This window comes from Lepisma saccharinum, chromosome 22 (assembly GCF_977018435.1).
Source record: "Lepisma saccharinum chromosome 22, izLepSacc3.1, whole genome shotgun sequence".
Lineage (NCBI taxonomy): Eukaryota > Metazoa > Arthropoda > Insecta > Zygentoma > Lepismatidae > Lepisma > Lepisma saccharinum.
The window spans coordinates 23,914,170-23,934,912 of record NC_139250.1 but is presented as its reverse complement, the minus strand read 5'-3'; the positions used below and the strand labels follow the sequence as shown (position 1 = coordinate 23,934,912).

Here is a 20,743-nt window from a genome sequence, read left to right as displayed (position 1 = left end):
AGAGGTAAGGTTTATATTCAAATGCTCTTTGTATTAAATGTAAATTATGCATTTTGCCAATTGGAAATAATTTTCATGGAAGTTATAAAAATGTAATCCTATCTATTCCTCTTGATTTAAAAATATATTATTTTATTCTCTCTCTCTCTCTCCATAAATCCTACAAATGAGTCAAGTCAGTTACGTATTAAACACAAAAATTTAAAACAAAGACAAATGACTTCTCGGAGCAGCTATTTTTTATATTTTTGCAAAGAATAAAAAAAAATATTTTCTTAATTTTATGTAAGTTTCGCGATCCTGTTCGACTTGAATGCACAATAAAGAAATGTTAATTTCATTGTGGTGAAGAATGTTATTTTAGTACAAAAACATTAAAACAAAGTAAAATCACTTCGTTTTCAATGGATCGAGTTACCATGCAAGTAACAGGTGAGTAAGGTAAGGGTAAAAGGTAAAGTTTGTGATGCATGGAACGGTGCCATGAAGACATTTATAGGGTATGTGTGGGTAGGGCTCCACACATTCTCGATGTCGGCCACTTTGGTGGTGATATGATCAGCACCACGCCTTGTCAGCCTTTACCGCCAAGGATTACCCCCAGGGTGAGCCTCAGAGCCACTTTCTGCAGGGACAAGGCAGGAAAAATTCCTACCTTAGATCACCCACCCGACTAGACCAAGGCAGCTCCAATAACAGGTGATTGCCTTTTTATTTTTATATATTTTTTTTCGCGGACTACAATCTGCGGTGCACACGAGCAAAATTTTGACGCAGTAAATACGATGGTACCCAATATGGTCTTATTTCGCTGTATTTACCCTCAAAAGTGCATTGCTTCAGAAATGCTCTCTGTAAAGTGCTGGTCCTCAGGAAACTCGCCCAGTCAAAATTCTGCTCTTGAGCACCAGAGCTACAACTTTCTCGGCGTATTCTAGCGATTATAGAGGACTAGATTATATTTATGGATTATAGATTGAAAATATTTGTGCATATTTCTTGCTTGATATGTTGCCACATTTGCTTCTTTGCAACAGGTTCTGCGTAAATGGAAGAAACGTTTGAAGGTGCATAATGGAAAATTGATAGCATAAGTGGAAGATATGTATGTAACTTCTAAAAATACATTGAAGAAAACTTCACCATGGCTTTTCTCGTGAAATTCTAGCCTGAGTTGATATATCACATCAGCCACTTTACATTTATTTTTTTTAGTTGAATTCAGTATGGCGACAAACATGTGGCGGACCTCTGCTTGACACACACAAATATGGTCCCCTCGACCAAGAACTGCTCATTCTCATTTGTACCCAGCATAACTCCCTTACCTTTTATAAAGTGTGTTAAGCAGGGTGGATAAAAATCATGGATTTTTATTTGATCATATTTTAAAATTTAAATATTTTTTTTCCTTTAAATGGAAAATAATAATATTGCTTGTATGGATTTTGGCACCATATATACAGATAGCCTATATGTTTATTTTATAGAGGCTTTTTCTAGTAAACGGCGCAGTAAAATATTTGAATAGTTTCAATAAAGCGAATAAAAAATATATGCAAATATACGGTGAGTCACATAATTATTCGGACAGATAAGATTTCTGAATATTTACTGACGTAGTCGTGATATAATATGATGATAAATCTTTAATATTTATTTAACAAACAAAACACGATATGAGCACACTGTTAATTATCTTTAATTATGTTTAATATAATATATTAGTAAAATATTTTCATTAAACAAAACAAACATTTTTTGTGGGTTAAACAAAATTATTCGGACACAAGGAAGGAGAAACAGGAAAACACGCTTGAAAAGCAACGAACAGAAATATCAGTATCTGGTATGCATCCCTTTCATTTTTAACACCTCGGATAAACGATTTGTTCAAACTTTCTACCAATTTTCTGGTGTACACTGACGATATGTTGGCCCATTCATGTTGAAGTCTCTCCTTGAGGTCTGCCTTCGAGATTATAAGTGTTTTCCTCACTTCTTTTTCCAAATTACACCACAGGTGCTCATTGACGTTCAAGTCTGGAGTCTGCGGTGGAGGATGGAGCACTTTTGGGAAGTTGTACAATAACCATTCTTGAACTACGCGGGAAGTGTGCTTCGGGTCACTATCTTGATAAAACATAAAGTTACAAAGAATGCCCATCATTTCAGCACTAGTCTTTAGATTTGACTACAGAATGTCAAGGTAACGGTACGTGTCCATTGTCTGTTCGATGAAAGCCAATTTACCAACGCCTTGGGCCGACATGCAGCCCCAAACCATTACGTGACCACCCCATGCTTCACTGTTGCTTGCAAATTATTCCCTTGGAGCTCCTCATTTGGTTTACGCCACACTGTTACCCTCCCATCTGACTCACAAATATTGAATTTACTCTCGTCAGTGAAAATTACCCGATTCCATCATGTCTGATCCTTTCCTAAGTGTTCCTTTGCGAACACCAGTCTTTGTGTCCTGTTTGGCTTACTTACAAATGGCTTTCTCCTGGCTACACGGCCATGATAGTTTGCCCTTCTGAGCACTCTTCGTGTAGTTTCAGGATGACTATGCTTTCCACACTCCTCAGCTACCTCAGCACACACCATTGAAGCACTCATATTTGTTTTGTTTTTTAATTTTCCTCACGATTACTGTCTCTTCTCTGGGGGAAAAAAATATTGGTCTCCCTGTATGACCGTGGGACTCGATCCTGTCTTCATCTTTAAATAGCTTAATAATACCTGCAACTGTACTTTTTTTCATTTTCAACATTGAGGCAATTGCACGGTACGTTTTACCCTTAGCGTGGTGCCATATCACTAACAGACGTTGTTCAAATGAACTTTAATTTCCTCTTCGCCCCATTTCTAAATAGAAAATGTTCTTATATCACAACTTTGTGAAACAAAACGCGATCGTAATTGCTATAGAAACCTACAGGAAACCAGAGTTAATATATATGAACAGAGTATACATACATCAATCAATCCGTAAATCGAAATTGTCACTGTATCGCAAATTTAGGTTAACATTTACTATGTGTCCGAATAATTTTGTGGCACTATTTTTGCAACGGTAGGATTCATCCTTCGTTATATTGTTGCTGACGTTCGTTTTTTAACTTTTTATCGTCCAATTTTGTTCTAAACATGACATTTTTTAAACGAAAATCAACTTCAACGATGTACACAGATTTCACTCCCTTCCCGCTCTTAAACGTTAGAAATTTACTGTATGTCCGAATAATTATGTGACTCACTGTACATTATTTAGAAAAACTCAATATGCTAAAAAAACAGATTTTTTTTTATTTTAAAACATAAACTAAACGTAATGTTTCAACCTTCTTGTAGAAGAAGGCACAATGAACTGAAATGGGTAACTGAAGATAAACAAAGAATTGAAGAAGGTGTTAGAAAGAGTGGAAAGCACAAGAGCGAAGGAGAAGAGAAGAAGGAAGAGGAATGAAGAAAGAAAGAATAACGAAAATGAGCATGAGATAAAAAGTCCTACCACTGTCCAGATGAAAGGAAATGTTTATCCAAATCGCCATGTCATGTGGAAGTACAGTTGACAAGGGAAGCCCGCCTGCTGGAATGTTCTAGAGAGAAAACAACTTTCTAATAATCTTGTGTCTGGAGGGGAGTGATTTCTGTGTACCTTGTTGTTGTTTTGAACCTTGTTTCATTTGTACTGGGTACAGAGTCTGAAGATCACCTTGCTAGAAGGTTGAAACGTTAAGTTTAGTTTATGTCTTAAAATAAATTTTCTGCCTTGGTCAGCATATTGAGTTTTTCATATCATGGAAACAAGGTTTATTTGTGTTATAATTGGACATTATTCTGTTTCTGATGTCGTATATATGAACCTAGTATGAAATTGTTTGTTGAGTGTATTAATGAAACTATAGGGTAAGGACGGGGAAAACGGACACTGGGGCAAACGGACATCCCCTAAGAAAAGTACGAATATTTTCGGTTTGAAGTTAGCAACAGTGCTTATGTTGAGCATCGGAAGAAATCGTAAAGAAGAAACGCGAATCCAGCATAAAAAACCTGACCAGGTAAGCAGAAAAAGGACGTGCAAAACCTCGAATACTAAAAAATGAGTTGCGAACACAAGGATTGCATAGGTTACTATGGTCCCGCCGAAGTTGTGATTTGAAGTGTGGTGAAGGCAGTGATTCCTTCATATATATACACAGGTGTTGACAACATTGTGCTGCCATCTGGTGGACTTTTTCGGAATGTAAAGTCAAAGGCTACAAGTGGGGCAGATGGACAGGTTGCCGTTGGGGCAAACGGACATAGATGAATTGTATTGCATTTAACTATTGTTAGGTACTTTTTGATTGAGATACTAATGCATATTTGACTCAGTAATGGAAATGGCAAGTGTGAATTATATAGAATGCATTTTGTACCCTTCAAATGTTTGTGTTTCGAATACAATGTGCCCTTGTTACAGGATGGTGAGACATCGAGAACGAACAATGCTGTAAATGAGTCCAATGCTTATGGAATATATCCCGTTAATCCACAACGACTGCCTGGGCATGTCTTTGTTCCTGCAACTGTCCATGTTCAAGATGAGCGATCATCAGAGCCTACAGCAAGAGAAGAGGATGTGGCATCTCGTGGAAGTTTTGAGGAGCTAAACCCTTGCCATCAACTTCTGGGACCTGCAGCAAGAAACACAAAACTGGGCAATCACATGTATTGAGGGATCCTTCCTTCATCGCTTGCCTCAAATACAAAGAACTGAAAGCTGCAGCAAAAAATCAAAGAAGTTTAAACGCACCACAAGTGATGAGTGCCGTAAATGCAAAGATGTGTACAACCAGGGTCAAAATTGGGTGTAGTGCTTAGAGTGTTCTCTCTGGCTCCATGCAAATTGTGTGGCAAAGGGAAATGACCCATATTATGTGTGTTGTTATTGTGAGAGTGATGATAGTTCATAAATCATCACGTGTCCTTCTGCCCCGATCAAATGTCCGTCTGCCCCGAACGTGCGGGGTAAACGGACACTGCCGAATCCGGGGATTGATCAGACTATTTTGAGACAGATGTTCATTTGCTTGCATACTATGTGCTATCATGTGTTAACTGAAGGATCACACCTTTTATGACAATAGTTATTTTCATTCTTCAATAAAATGTTTCACAGTTATTTTGAAAATTGTGCTTAGGGTGTCCGTTTGCCCCGTCCTTACCCTAATGTTTATTTACAGATTCATGATAATAACACTACTTATGATTTAACATGATTAGTATTTTGTATATATCGTACCATACCCCGTTCGATTAAGAAATATTGACCCTGGCAGACCTTGTCAGCTCCTGCTCAGAAATGTGTTGGGTAAGCCTTTCACAGGAAATGGTAAGAACACTGGCCTCTGGCAAGAGGTGACGAGAGGCCAAGCGAGGGTTTAAATAAATACGTGAGCATGAGAGCGACACGAGGTCTTTTAATCTGGAATCATCGGAGAAGCAGGAGCTACTGGTCTTATTTCTAAACCGAACAGGGTAAGCTAGTCTACACCCATTCTGCCATTCGCATTGCTCACTTCAGTCTAGAAACGAATCATGAGTCTATTTTAATGAATAGTTAGATATTTGTACCTGCCCGTTCAGGGCTGTCTCTACCATCAACAAGTACTAATCGGGAGGGGCAAGTTAAATCCCTATTTAAGATCCCCGCGTGCAGAGGAACGCTACGATATTTCAAAAGAATTTACATATTTCATGTCATTTTGTATGAGCTTCTCATTATCAGTACATATATTTTTTCCTTTCTTTTTCTTTTTAGAGCCTAATGAACACCATTAAATGATTACGACATTAATGTACTTTCACCAAAAGTGATTCTGATATCTACAAAATCCTTATGTACATTATTCTATAATTCTTGTTTTATTTAAAGTGATTTAAATCTGATTTTTTTTTAAAAATCACCTGATTTTAACCTTGACTTAAATCGCGATTTAAATCAACCAGATTCAATCAATCCACGTTGAGTGTTAAGGGACTTTTGACACACTTGTACATGTATATCTTTTTGACATACATTAATTTCGTCTACCTTTAACAGGATTTTATGGTTGGCTACATTCATCACAAGTTTAGTATTTGCTGCTTTACTTACATTCAAATCATGGACAAAATTCGAAGAGAACCCAACAATTGTTGTAATTGAGAAGAATTACAATGAATGGTCCACAACATTTCCTTCATTGACCGTCTGTCCTCAAAATGTCACCGATGCTAATAAAATTAATGCATTTGTAGAGAGGTGAGTGGTAAAGAAATTACTAAAATATATATTCCTTGCTACGATTATCAAATATCTAGTTTACTAAAGCTACACACATATGTAAAACGTGAAACTGTATATAGTTTACTCCATAGACTTTGAGCTTATTTTAGTCCTGATGCTGACTTTTAACAAATTCGAATGTTTGAAGTGACACACATTTTGTAAGAAAGATTTTGCATGCACATATCTTGTACATGTAAAATAATATTTTTTTATTTCAAATTACAGTGCATTAGTCGAAGACAAAAGCAGTGAAACTGATGGAAATTTGTACAGAAGATTTGTTACTGCTCTTTCTAGAGTAGACGCCGAAAGTTTAAGGACTATTCAAGAATTTTCCAGCAAATTGACACTACCTTCAATTCAACTGGGTGATTTGGTTAAACAGGTAATCAAAATCATGAAATTGTGTAAAAGTGTAATATTTGAAATTAGAAATCTTGGCAATGCAAAATTATTTGATTCGTTGATACCTTAAATGGTATATCAACACCAAAACCATGCACGATATTCAAATATTAATAATAATAATAATAATTATTATTATTATTAATATTATTATTATTAAAATATTGTAATTGCTGACCAACATGAAGATTTTAGCTAGTCCATTACTATTGGTTAGTGTAATTAGTTTAATACTGTTTGCAATAAACATTTCGTTTTCAATTCGATTTATTTACAGCTTATGCAATATCAATTAAAGACATCGTTTTAGGAGCCACACTATGTGACATTCACTAGTCAATCCTTTGGACGATTACATTTCGTTAATAAATATTCCAAATTATAACGCGAAGGTGAAGGTACAACTTATATGGGTCTAAGTATTATTAAAATAACTAACCAATATGGAGTTCACTATTATATTTTTCCAATTCCATTATATCCATTGCTACATAGTGACTATTTATTCTCGTTGCTATAGCAACGTTAGAATTCCAAAAATTACCTCATTTATACAGCGTGAAGCGCAATAAATAACATAAATCGTAATTGACTTTGTACAAAGTAGTTATCATTCATTTTTTAAGCTGTTATTTGAAAGTGACTTGCATAATATAAAATTAATAATTTCAATAAACATATAATTATATTGTGCGGATTCACAGGACCGTCACAACATTCCCCTCCTCCGGGAAAAATGAAAACTACAAAACACTGAAGAGGAGTTTTCATTTACAAATCATTCATATGTTTGTGAACATAAGTAAAACAAAGTTAAAATTGCACAATATTATCTGACATTCGACAACAACGTGCACATAAACATATTTGTGCCTAACAGGTAATAACAAATCAGAACATAATACAACATTCAATTGTACAAAATAATGAACAGAAAAGTTTCCTTTTTCCATTATCTACTCTCATAAATTTAATTCTCAGACAAAAGTTGACTCCTCTTTCCTTCTGAACAGTTAAACACTCGAAGATTTGAAAAGTTCACCTTGTCATAATATTTCTGCTACATTGTATAAAGAATTGCATTATTGTCCTTAATTTCCTTGACAAGGAATGGCCCAATATACAAATTGAACAATTTATGAATGTGGCTGTGAATCTTAGAACTAACTTGCCTATTTATTATCATAACCAAATCTCCTAGTTGAAGTTTGATAGAGTTCAATGCATTCTTAATCTTTCTACTTATTCTAGATTGTCTAGTCCTGATTTCTGCTAAAAACAATTTGCGATTGCATGGTAAAGATTTAATTTGTTCTGACCAGCCAACTTCTTCAAATATTGAGTACTTCATATCTTCATTAAGAAATGTTCAGTTGGGGATAATCCGGTAACTGAAGAGCATGAATGATTTAGTAACTGAATAATAAATTTATTTTTGGATACCAACTAGTGTGATTATCATTGCAGAATAACCGCAGTAACCTAACAATCTCCTTATTGTACCTCTCTATGGGATTGGATTCGGATTGTATGTAGTGGTAGTAATATGCTTGATTTTCCTTGAATCCATGTAGGTTTTCCACTCCTTTGATGTACGGCGAGTCACATAATTATTCGGACAGATAAGATTTCTGAATATTTACTGACGTAGTCGTGATATAATACGATGATAAATGTTTAATATTTATTTAACAAACAAAACACAATATGAGAACACTGTTAATTATCTTCAATTATGTTTAATATAATATATTAGTAAAATATTTTCATTAAACAAAACAAACATTTTTTGTGTGTTAAACAAAATTATTCGGACACATGGAAGGAGAAACAGGAAAACACGCTTGAAAAGCAACGAACAGAAATATCAGTATCTGGTATGCATCCCTTTCATTTTTAACACCTCGGATAAACGATTTGTTCAAACTATCTACCAATTTTCTGGTGTACACTGACGATATGTTGGTCCATTCATGTTGAAGTCTCTCCTTGAGGTCTGCCTTCGAGATTATAGGTGTTTTCCTCACTTCTTTTTCCAAGTTACACCACAGGTGCTCAATGACGTTCAAGTCTGGAGACTGCGGTGGAGGATGGAGCACTTTTGGGCAGTTGTACAATAACATTCTTGTACTACGCGGGAAGTGTGCTTCGGGTCACTATCTTGATAAAACATAAAGTTACAAAGAATGCCCATCATTTCAGCACTAGTCTTTAGATTTGACTACAGAATGTCAAGGTAACGGTACCTGTCCATTGTCTGTTCGATGAAAGCCAATTTACCAACGCCTTGGGCCGACATGCAGCCCCAAACCATTACGTGACCACCCCCGTGCTTCACTGTTGCTTGCAAATTATTCCCTCGGATTATAACACCATTAAGCCTTGTTTCCATGATTATGAAAAACTAAATATGCTGACCAAGGCAGTAATTTATTTTATTAAAAACATAAACTAAACGTAACGTTTCAACCTTCTAGCAAGGTCTTCATCAGACTCTGTATCAAGTACAAAAGTAACAGGATACAAAAACAGGGCATTATATATACACAAACATTACTCCCTCCAGACTATTTAGAAAGTTGTTTGGAACTTTCTAGCTGGTGACTTTCACTTGCCAACTTTACTTTCACCTAAAAGGCTAAACACAATTACTTCCATATAGAATGTGGTTGGACTTTTAAATCTCACGCTCTTTTCCCTTCATTTTTCTTCCTTCTCCTCTCCTCTTTCTCTCTTGTCCTTTCCACTCTTTCTAACATCTTCTTCCATTCTTTGTTTAACTTACGTCCCCCATTCCAGTTCATTGGAACTTGAAATAGAAGAAGAAAACAAAGTAAAGTTTTCTAGATATATTGATGAAAAGGAAGAGAGGACAAGAAATTGAAACCGCTTGGCATCAGAAGAATTGTGCAGCAGGGGTATTCTGCCACAAAAGAAGTGATGTAAGTGAGGTGACAAAAATAAATTTTATAAAGAATATGGAGGACAGAATCAAGAAAATATGCATGCATGAATGTGAAAAAGAAGGCAAAATAAATAGCCTATGGAAACAGCTGGAAAAGAATGGCTATGAGAAGCAGGATAGACTGGATATAAACAGAAGAAGGAAGAAAACGGGCAGGGAAGAATTGGAAGAGAAAGAAAAAGAGAAAGAGAAAGAAAAAGAGAGATGGTTTGGAATAAGGAGTATGGGGAAGACCACAGAAAAGATATGCAAAGTGCTTAAGAAAGCGGGAATTAAAACTTACAGGAAGGGAGGGAGAAGCATATTAGGAATAGCGAGGAATGCAAACAAGAAAAAGGAAAACAGAGAAGAGGAAGAGGAAGGGATTATCTACGAAGTGAAATGTAAAGAATGTCAGAGTGTGTACATAGGAGAAACGAAAAAAAGGCTGAAAGACAGGTTGAAACAACATAGGGATGATGTACGACTTAAGAGAGAGAGAAATGCAATATTTAAACACACGAGAGAAACAAGACATGACATACAGTGGGATGAGGCTAAGCAGATAGGAAGGGAGAAGAGAATGCTTGTGAGAAAATGGAAAGAAGCCAAGGAAATAGAGAAGAAAGGTGAAGAAGACACAATGAACTGGAATGGGGGACTTAAGTTAAACAAAGAATGGAAGAAGATGTTAGAAAGAGTGGAAAGGACAAGAGAGAAAGAGGAGAGGAGAAGGAAGAAAAATGAAGGGAAAAGAGCGTGAGATTTAAAAGTCCAACCACATTCTATATGGAAGTAATTGTGTTTAGCCTTTTAGGTGAAAGTAAAGTTGGCAAGTGAAAGTCACCAGCTAGAAAGTTCCAAACAACTTTCTAAATAGTCTGGAGGGAGTAATGTTTGTGTATATATAATGCCCTGTTTTTGTATCCTGTTACTTTTGTACTTGATACAGAGTCTGATGAAGACCTTGCTAGAAGGTTGAAACGTTACGTTTAGTTTATGTTTTTAATAAAATAAATTACTGCCTTGGTCAGCATATTTAGTTTTTCATTCCCTCGGAGCTCCTCATTTGGTTTACACCACACTGTTACCCTCCCATCTGACTCACAAATATTGAATTTACTCTCGTCAGTGAAAATTGCCCGATTCCATCATGTCTGATCCTTTCCTAAGTGTTCCTTTGCGAACACCAGTCTTTGTGTCCTGTTTGGCTTACTTACAAATGGCTTTCTCCTGGCTACACGGCCATGATAGTTTGCCCTTCTGAGCACTCTTCGTATAGTTTCAGGATGACTATGCTTTCCACATTCCTCAGCTACCTCAGCACACACTCATCTTTGATTTTTTTTTAATTTTCCTCACGATTACTGTCTCTTCTCTGGGGGAAAAAAATATTGGTCTCCCTGTATGACCGTGGGAATCGATCCTGTCTTCATCTTTAAATAGCTTAATAATATCTGCAACAGTACTTTTTTTCATTTTCAACATTGAGGCAATTGCACGGTAAGTTTTACCCTTAGCGTGGTGCTATATCACTAACTGCTATATCACTAATTTTCCTTTCCTTTTCGCCCCATTTCTACATAGAAAATGTTCTTATATCACAACTTTGTTAAACAAAACGCTTTCGTAATTGCTATAGAAACCTACAGGAAACCAGAGTTAATATAAGTATATGATCAGAGTATCAATCAATCCGTAAATCGAAATTGTCACTGTATCGCAAATTTAGGTTAACATTTACTATGTGTCCGAATAATTTTGTGGCACTATTTTTGCAACGGTAGGGATTCGTCCTTCGTTACATTGTTGTTGCTGTTCGTTTATTAAATTTTTATCGTCCAATTTTGTGCTAAACGTGACATTTTTTAAACGAAAATCAACTTCAACGCTATACACAGATTTCACTCCCTTCCCGCTCTTAAACGTTAGAAATTTACTGTATGTCCGAATAATTATGTGACTGACTGTAAATTGGCTTCCACAATCTGATAATAATACATTACAAACAGGAAATGTTGAAAATATTGTTCTTCAATCTTTCAGGTAATTTCTAATTGATTTTCTCATCTGCGGCTAAAACTATGCCCTTCTACAAGCTGCTAAAACCTTCTGATAACCAAAATATCCATTTAAATCATGCATTTTGTGCAATACCAAAGTTATAAGCTCACGTGGCACTACAAGTTTACAAATTTCATCTGAATTTGGTTTATAAAAAATAATTTTGTTGTGAAGAAGATACTTTGAAAAGTCTTTATCAGTTGTACTATCTTCCAGGTGAGAAATTATATTATTACATTTTTCATCTGCTCGTTGAGCATTTAACCAAATAGAAGAAGTATCATCTTGTGAATCTTCCACAATTACTTGATTGATATATAATTTATCATCTAGTGCAGAATAAGCAGTACAAGACGGAAATCTGCTCAACGTATCAGCAAAATTATTAAAAACTCCTGGGACATGATATAACGTCAAATCAAAACACTGCAGTTTGAGAGATTGTTCTACAAACTGCAGTAACTTAGGTTGATCCACTGCAATCAATTTGGCAGTCGGAATAATAAATTTTATGCTGCACTATAACTCATAACTGATCAAATTACATTGACTTGCACTGTCAATGGCACATTGTATGCTAATACCGCAAACTGTTCCTGTGATCAGAGGTTGATCAGTAATAGGAGTATGTATGCCAGGATCATTTAAAGTCCAAGTAGGTTCTTCTTCGTACCATATCACTACGATATGATTTAGACTGATCCTGTTTTACATTAGTGCGCGCAAACTGGTTCACGTTCACCCGCGACGTTCGTTTAATGTTTTTTGAGGGGCAGAAGAAATGAACTGTTTACCAGAAGTTTCTCTTAGATCGAAAAATGAAGCATTTTCATTTAATGGAGTATTCGACACTGTAGTTGCATTACAACAGTTTCCCGTTGACAACTGAGACGATGAATATCCACAATTGGCACATACACTGCATGGTTGGAATGAGTGGAAATTATCGTTAGAGAACTGAGAGTTAGAACGCAGTGTAAATTGCTGTTGTTCTTGCTCGTTTCTAGCATTGAAACTGTTGCACAAAAACCTACCATTATTATTGAAGTATTGACAGATTTGTGGACTTCTATTATGCCGGAAATGTTGAATTCCTGCATCATTACATCTTTAACTATTATATGGTCTGTTAGTTAGGTTAGGTTTCCCAAAATTATTATTCCTGTAAAAAATCTTCGTCTTTTGATTGGAGTTTGATTGTTGGGTTTCAGCAACAGATGGAACATATGTACGTGGAATCTTAATTCTTTTATTTTCATCGCTAGAAGAAACAAAATGAACACTATCATTAGGTATTACGTTACGTCTTGAACCTTCATTTTCATTAGATTGATCACCGTTCGCAAACGATGAACGTTTAGTAACACCTGGAACTCTCAGTTTTGCCCTTGCACTATTATTGTCGGTAAAACTTTTAGAATTATTCCCACCCTGTCGGAAATTTTTTCCATGTACATTATCATGAACATTAAGATTCTTGTTTGATCTTGAATTCACTAAATCCAACACCTCTTTAGTAACGCATTACATCATCCATTTTATCTAATCTAGCAGCTAATATAGTTTGTGCAATAGGTGTGGGCAACTGATTGATTAAAATATCAATAACTTCTGCATCATTTGGACGATCAACTAAATTATAATATGCTGAATGCGTTCGAATAGCAAAAACTTCCATACTATTCGTCGATTTAGGATCATATTTACGGCTTCTAAGTTCAGTCAATTGAGCCTGAGTTAACGAATAAGACGTCTAGTGATTCAGAAATTCGTCAACAAATTGTTTGCACGATGTGAACGAATCAACATTAGTATTATACTAACCTTCTGCGGGTCCTTGGAAACAATTAATAATACATTCAAGAACATTTGTGTCTTTGTGAAGAAGCTATGCGATTGTGTTCGTCATCAGAAACATCACAGGCTGAAGAATCAGATGATTTCAGAGAGGTTAGGTTCCGTGCAGGAATACTAGGTTGACAGTTACCGTTCACGTGAGAGCTATAAAAATGTACAGGATTACTTGATTCAACATTAGTCGAAATATTAGATGTTAATTTAGTAATCTTTTCTTCACAAGCCTCTCCACGTTATTTGTTATTTCGTCCTTGTTCACAACGACTTCAAGTCTTTGAACTTGCCGAGACAACCCTGAAACATTGCTCTGATATTCTGTGATCTGATCATTCAATCCAGCAAGTTTAGCAGAATTCTCTGTACAAGTAGTGTTGATTTCCTCGATTTTCTCTGTTAGCCCTTGCACTTCCATTTCCATTTCCTGGTGTAATGAACGTGTTGCTAATTTGCAGGACTCGGCAACTTCAGTTAATAGTTGTTGTGAATTTTGAGTTTCCCGTTGAGATTCCGTGATTTTTGTAAACTCAAGTTGAGACTCTTGAGTTTGCCTCATGGACTCTTGAGTTTCCGTCATTATAGTAAACTCAAGCTTTTGAGACTGTTGAGTTTCCCTAATTTTTGTAAATTCCACCTGTTGGGACTCGCTGATTTTCCTTAAATCTGCAAGCAGATCAAACATTTGAAAAGGAACACATTACTTTTTCCATTGACGTCTCGGTCAACACAGAAGGACGAATGTTAATGTCTTGAACATTTTCCTGGCTTCGTTTCCATTGCACGAAAGCTTCAATACTGAACGGATCATAAGATGGATCACAATCTTTAAAGAAATAATTTTCATTTAACTGATATAATTTCCAATGCTTATCGGACAAACCCAAACATTGTATATGAAACCAATGACCACAATTTCACAAGCTACCAACCTTTCCTTATTGGGAACTTTGCAGCACTTCACCATATCCATGGCACCATTCTTTTTTTGTGAGTCATCAGGTTCATCACCACAATTGATAGATCTGGCTGTAAAACTTGTTTTGGATCTCAGATTATAAGGATAGGTCGATGCGTACATAATTGAAATTTATGTACAAACTAGATTCACGAGAACATTGGTGTAAGTGAACACTAAAACAAAATACATTCCTCAAGATCGTGCTGGTAACGTTCCACAATACTTGACCACCAATTATACTGTGATATTCACTAGTCAATCATTTGCACGATTACATTTCGATCATAAATATTCCAAATTATAACGCGAAGGAGAAGGTACAACTTCTATGATTCTAAGTATTATTAAAATAACTGACCAATATGCAGTTCACTATTATCTATTTCCAATTCCATTATATCAATTGCTACATAGTGACTATTGATTCTCGTTGCTATAACAACGTTAGAATTCCAAAAATTACTTCATTTATACAGCGTATAGCGCAACAAATAACATAAAACAAAATTAACGTTGTACAAGGTAGTTATCATACATTTTTTAACTGTTATTTGAAAGTGACTTGTATAATATGAAATTAATAATTTCAATAAACATATAATTATATTGAGCGGATTCACAGGACCGTCAAAACTAATAGTAAATACCACATAAGTAAAAATGTCATTTGATCATGTAATCATGATCATCATCATTTGATCATTCTACTTCATAACACAAGATATACTGTCTAGCATATCGTTCCGGGAATGAAACATCTGCTCTGGTGTTTTTTGATATAAATGCAGTGTAAAATTTAATAATCGTATCTTACCTCAATGCTATTTCAGAGAGTTTTTGTATGTAGTAAATAAGAAATCAATAATTTGATCAGTGAATCACAATGTGGAAATACCCAAGAGTGTTCATGTTGTGTTGACAAAGATTAATATATTCTCCAGATGGCATACAATTTGGCTATTTCAGCTTCTTTGATAGACTGTTACTTCAATTTTCTGTATTAATGCTACTTCTGTATTGTGTGAAGCTAACATCGAATGAACTCATATTTGAATTTATTATAATTTCATTGTTAGCTTCAATTTTTGCTACGATTTCTCTGTTCTTCAAATGATATAGCACTGATAATACGTACTTTCCTTGGTCAGAGAGCATTTAATTTTATGAAGAGTATCTTGAAATTAATGACTTCTCATAAATATATTTTGAATTTTTTTACTGTTTTTAATAGAACTGCACTGACATGTAGTGTGTTACCACTGTGTATATATATATATTTTTTGAAATTCGCAAATAAACAACATGGATGACAGAGCAAAGCAAAGAGAAATCACTGCATTTCTGAAAAGAGAGGAATGTATGGGTCCATAGAACCACTGAAAACTCCGGGAGTCTATGGAGATGAAGCAATCCACCCGCAGAATTTTTTTCTCAGAGTAAGATTTCATATCTTGCTCTTGAGTCATAGAAACGTGTTCCATTTTTTTATTATTTCTATTATTATTGTACTTTAAAATAAAAAAAATTGAAAATAAATTGAAAATGCTTTGGTGCTATGTACAAGTTCTAACTCCAGTCTGCTGCATAGATAGAAACTGAATTCACGTTGCTTCTTTCCACGATCATTTATCACTTTGTTGATGAAGACTTTGTTGTATTTTTGTACTCTTTGACAAAGCACAGATATCGAACAGAGACCACTTTATTTACTATCCTTTAAGGTATCTTTGATCAATGTTTTACTTGCCGAAGGATACTGTAAAAAAAATGAAAAATTCAAAATGTTGGGGTGTGAGTTATCAAGATCAGATCCCGACTTCGGGAAGTTATTTTTTAACTCTTCGTAATCCCGAACAGACGAGAATTAATTACCAAAAATCGTATTCAAGGTAGGGTATTTCTTGATAATTTCTGCAGGGTAAGTGTCTGAAATATCTTGAAGTTAACAGTGATTATTCAAGAATTGAAAAACAAAGACTTGAAAATTAAATAATGTGTAGCAACAATTAGAGAATTTCACAGCATCAGTAAATTTTGAAAATTTCCTGTCCAGAAGGTTTTCCGACCTTGTCAGGAAATAACGAATCTTTTCAGTCCCGAATGCCAGGATTATTAATGCTCCCTCTTCAATCCCGTCCCGATCAAATATTTTTCCGCTGGCAAATCTCTACCCAGTCAACAAGATTCTAATGTCTCTTGGGCCTCCCCGATGGTGCAATGGTATCGTCGTTGCCTTGTAATCAAGGGGTCCCGGGCTCGATAACCGGTGGAGGAACAAGTGGTTCGGATCCCACTTTATACTGTAGGTCCAGTTCCGATTAGCCTTACTGTGCATAAAGTGGACGTAAAACACCAAATCAACCAACCAATCAATCTACTGTCTCTTGTGAAAACATTCTTTCATTATATTGTTGTATATGACAGTAAATTGTTGTAACTGACAGCCTGTAAATTGCAGAAAGGAACATTATTTATAATACAGGGTGATTCTTATAGAACCGGCCCTACGAAATGAGCTGTTATGTGAATTATACCATGTAGATATTAACGTAATTCATATATGACGTACGTACCTTGGATAGTGTACTGTTGATTGTGATCAGAGAATGTGTTGGAAGTATCCGGCGTTTTCAAGGAGGCACGCCTCAACCCACGTTTGCATATTCGCCGCGACTCTCTACAGTGTTTCACCAATGATGTTCCCGATATCAGCAGAAATGTTGTCCTTTAAAGCTTCTAACGTTCGCGGTTTGTTTACATACATCCCTCCTTCAGTAAACCCGGCGTACGTTACAAGCTTGCAGATGTGTAGGTCTGGTTGGAATAAACCATTGCCTTCAGGTGACCCCATAGTTAGTAAGTAATCCATTGGTGTGAGGTCAGGGGACCTCGCGGGCCACTCAACGGGACCTCGCCGACCTACTCACCTCCCCGGAAAATGGTCATCACACATTTGCCTTATAATTCCTCACATTCGACTCACCCTGTACTTTAATAAAGTGCAACGATAAACAGCGCCCACTATGTACAGCCATTGAAGAAGCTATTAGAAAGAAAATAAGTGATATTATACTTCATAATGTTGTGTTACACCATGATAATGCCTATCCACACACCTCAATGGGGATTTCACAGGCTATTGCCGAAATGGGATGGTCTGTGATGCCCCAAACCCCTTACAGATCGGATTTGGCTTCCTCAGACGTTTCACTGTTTACCCTTCAGAAAACACCCTTCGTGGGGAATATTTCGACGTTTGGAAGACGCTTAACTGGCTGTGATAAGGTGGCGTGAAATTACTGCCACAGGAAATTTTCCAAAATGAATTAAAAAATTGGATTAAAGATAGCGGAAATGTATACCAAATGAGGAGCAATACTTTCATTAGGCGTACCTTATTCACAACTCTTGATAGAATTTGGCACCAAGTTTCACATTGTTCCTATTATAAATAATCATTTTATAATGGAGGTGACATTAACTTCAGGAAGACACATGAATTATTATTTAGTAATAACTATACTTTGCAATTACTCATTTTTAGGTTATGTTAACTGGCGAGGAGAGATATTTTCAAAGTACATTAACAATTCCTAATTGTTGTTACATGCCCAGAGTTATATGGACAGACAATGGTCTATGTTATGGGTTCAACACTGAACTAGGAGACGAGCAGTAAGTACAGACATTGCAGTTATTAATTTGTCATTATTTATTAGCTTGATAACTTAACTTTTTCGAGACGAGAAGAAAACACGTGTGTAAACATACTCCAGAATTCTTATGGCGTAAGTACTGGAGCTTTACTCGCGACGAATGATGAAATGAGTCTATACATTTTAACAATATTGGAGTAGATTGCTATTTTGTTATAACTTTGTGAAAATTATCACCACGGTATATTGGTTACTGAGATAAGTTTAAAGTTAACTATGTAGAGATCTGAGTATGAATTGGATCTAGCAGAACATGCTACAGGGTGATCAAAAAGAGACGCAAAGTTACCTATGTGAAATCGATTTATTATACAATATTTACAATAAGTGCTTAAAATGTTCATCATTGTGAGATTCAGACAGTTGAATACGGCGAATCATGTTTATAAAGACTATTTTTAACATCTGCTGTGAAATTGCATCAACATAGTCTTGAATATGTTCCTGCAATTCTGGAATAGTGTGGGGATGTGTTACGTAGGCAACATCGTTGAGGTAATCCCACATGAAAATGTCGGGTGATGATAAATCTGGAGACTGAGCTGGCCAGGACCCCCAGAGATTACTTGTCCATGAAAGCAGTGTACCAAATACGCCATTGCGTTGTTGGCGATATGGGCTGTAGCACTATCCTGTTCAAACCACGTATGGTGTAACCTCTCTGCCTGTTTAGTGTAAAAAAAATCTCTCACGCCATGTGTATGTATCGGTCACTGTTCACTGTGTCATAAGAACGTGTTATGAAGATGCGACTGCGAGGAAAAACAAGACAAAAAAAACACAGCTAATCACATGTCTACAGCAACAATTTTACCTAATCAGCTATTTATGCAGTTTATAGCCTCAATTACATAAATTTTCACTTTTACTCAGCATCTAACAAGGAAAAATGTAGTAAAAATATTAATCATCTGCATTTCCACAAAAAGTTTTGTCTTTTTTTAATATCCCTGTATTACGAGGAATTGTTCATATTGTTCGTTAATTCGAGATTGTTATTTTCCTTATTGTTAATATCGTATTGTTCCGAAACACTACAATGACTTTAGAGCGTATAGCAAGTAAATGCAGATGTCTAGAAGCAATGAAATAGACCGCAATAGAGCACAATAAATTGGCTTGACAAAGGTGTTTCTATATCACGTAATGCAGTGGTACTCAAATATTTTTGTCATGTGTAACGCTTTAATTTTCATTTATTTTTTTCCAGTGTTATTGAAAAAGGTAAAGCACAAAAATAAATTTGTAAACAAATTGCCAAGCACGATTTTGGAGATATTATTGTAAATCCTGAGAGCTTCTTGTGAGAAGGATGTGCCTGCATAGCCTGATACAGTTTCTTGATGTCTGTTTGTGCACTTGGAACTTTCAAGCGGAGATTCAGCTTCAAATTTAGTCTATTTCGGTACTTTTTTTTAGGTACACCATGGATGAAAAACCACTCTCGGAGCTGATTGCGTACTCCCTTCAAGTTGTTTTTGTACCCCTGGGGATACGCATACCACAGTTTGAGAACCACTGACTTAATATATTTGATGTGGTTAGTATGTATAGGTACAAAACAATGTAGAAACTCATCCTGATTCTACAAATTTTTGTATCTTATTTCAGTTGCAATTCTCTTTCAAACATTCTTTACTAAAGTGTATATTTGTGGAATTATTCTTACTACTTTTTTCTACTTTTAAGGGTCTACACGAACACCATAAACAAAACAAGTAATGTTATACAATTTGAAACGGCATACAATGATTATGCTTTAGCCACCATTTCAGATCCACAACGGACACTGAAGGTAATAAATATCTGCTTAGATATCTTTTCATAGACGTTTTCTGTTTCTGAATATTTCGCTTGAATAGAAACTTCGAAACATATTCTAAGAGGTTCTTTCAAATTCGATTCTTAAAGTTTCTCTTTGAAGATTACTGTATCCAAAACCTAGGCATGTACGAGGGGAGAGTAAAAAGGTTTGAACCTCACATGGAAGGAATAATGTTTGATAGTTAAAATTTTGGAGGCTGTGAGGTTTGAGTTTTAGGACAGTCTGTGAGAACTTTTATGAAATTCACATGTTTTCTTCTAAATTTTTGTCAGGTTGAAATTGAATGAAGTGTCAGAGAAGAGAGTGATCGACAGGGCCGTTCTCCGGTGCCTCTATCGACAACGCCTCACTGCACAGTCTCCTTTGGTCGAGTGTGGCTTCACCGCACTTCCCCATCCACCTTATTTGCCACATCTGCCCCATCAATTTTTATATTTTCCCTGCTATGAAGAATTCGAGGAAGTCACTTCCACACGGACGAAGGAGGTCATTCAGTGGTGTGAGACTCAGGACAAATCATTCTACCAGATTACTGTAAGCAAAGTGCAGCACAGAATGCATAAGTGGATTGATCTGGGGGGTCATTATAGAGATTATGTGATTATGTAGAGAATACATAATAAGAAATTGTCGCTGTAACACCCCTTCTCTGTGA

The 20,743-nt window shown here is 35.8% G+C and overlaps 1 protein-coding gene across 1 annotated transcript in view; it reads left to right on the top strand.

The window, feature by feature from the left end:
• The window catches only part of LOC146004614 (uncharacterized), a 123,442-nt gene extending 103,657 nt beyond the window's left edge, over positions 1-19,785 (top strand). The window contains exons 8-12 of the mRNA XM_083143487.1: positions 4,472-4,719; positions 6,095-6,295; positions 6,548-6,707; positions 18,092-18,222; positions 19,683-19,785. Coding sequence (XP_082999613.1) covers positions 4,472-4,719; positions 6,095-6,295; positions 6,548-6,707; positions 18,092-18,222; positions 19,683-19,785 — 843 coding nt within the window. The remainder of the gene's footprint in view (positions 1-4,471; positions 4,720-6,094; positions 6,296-6,547; positions 6,708-18,091; positions 18,223-19,682) is intronic.
• The last annotated feature ends 958 nt before the right edge of the window (positions 19,786-20,743 follow it).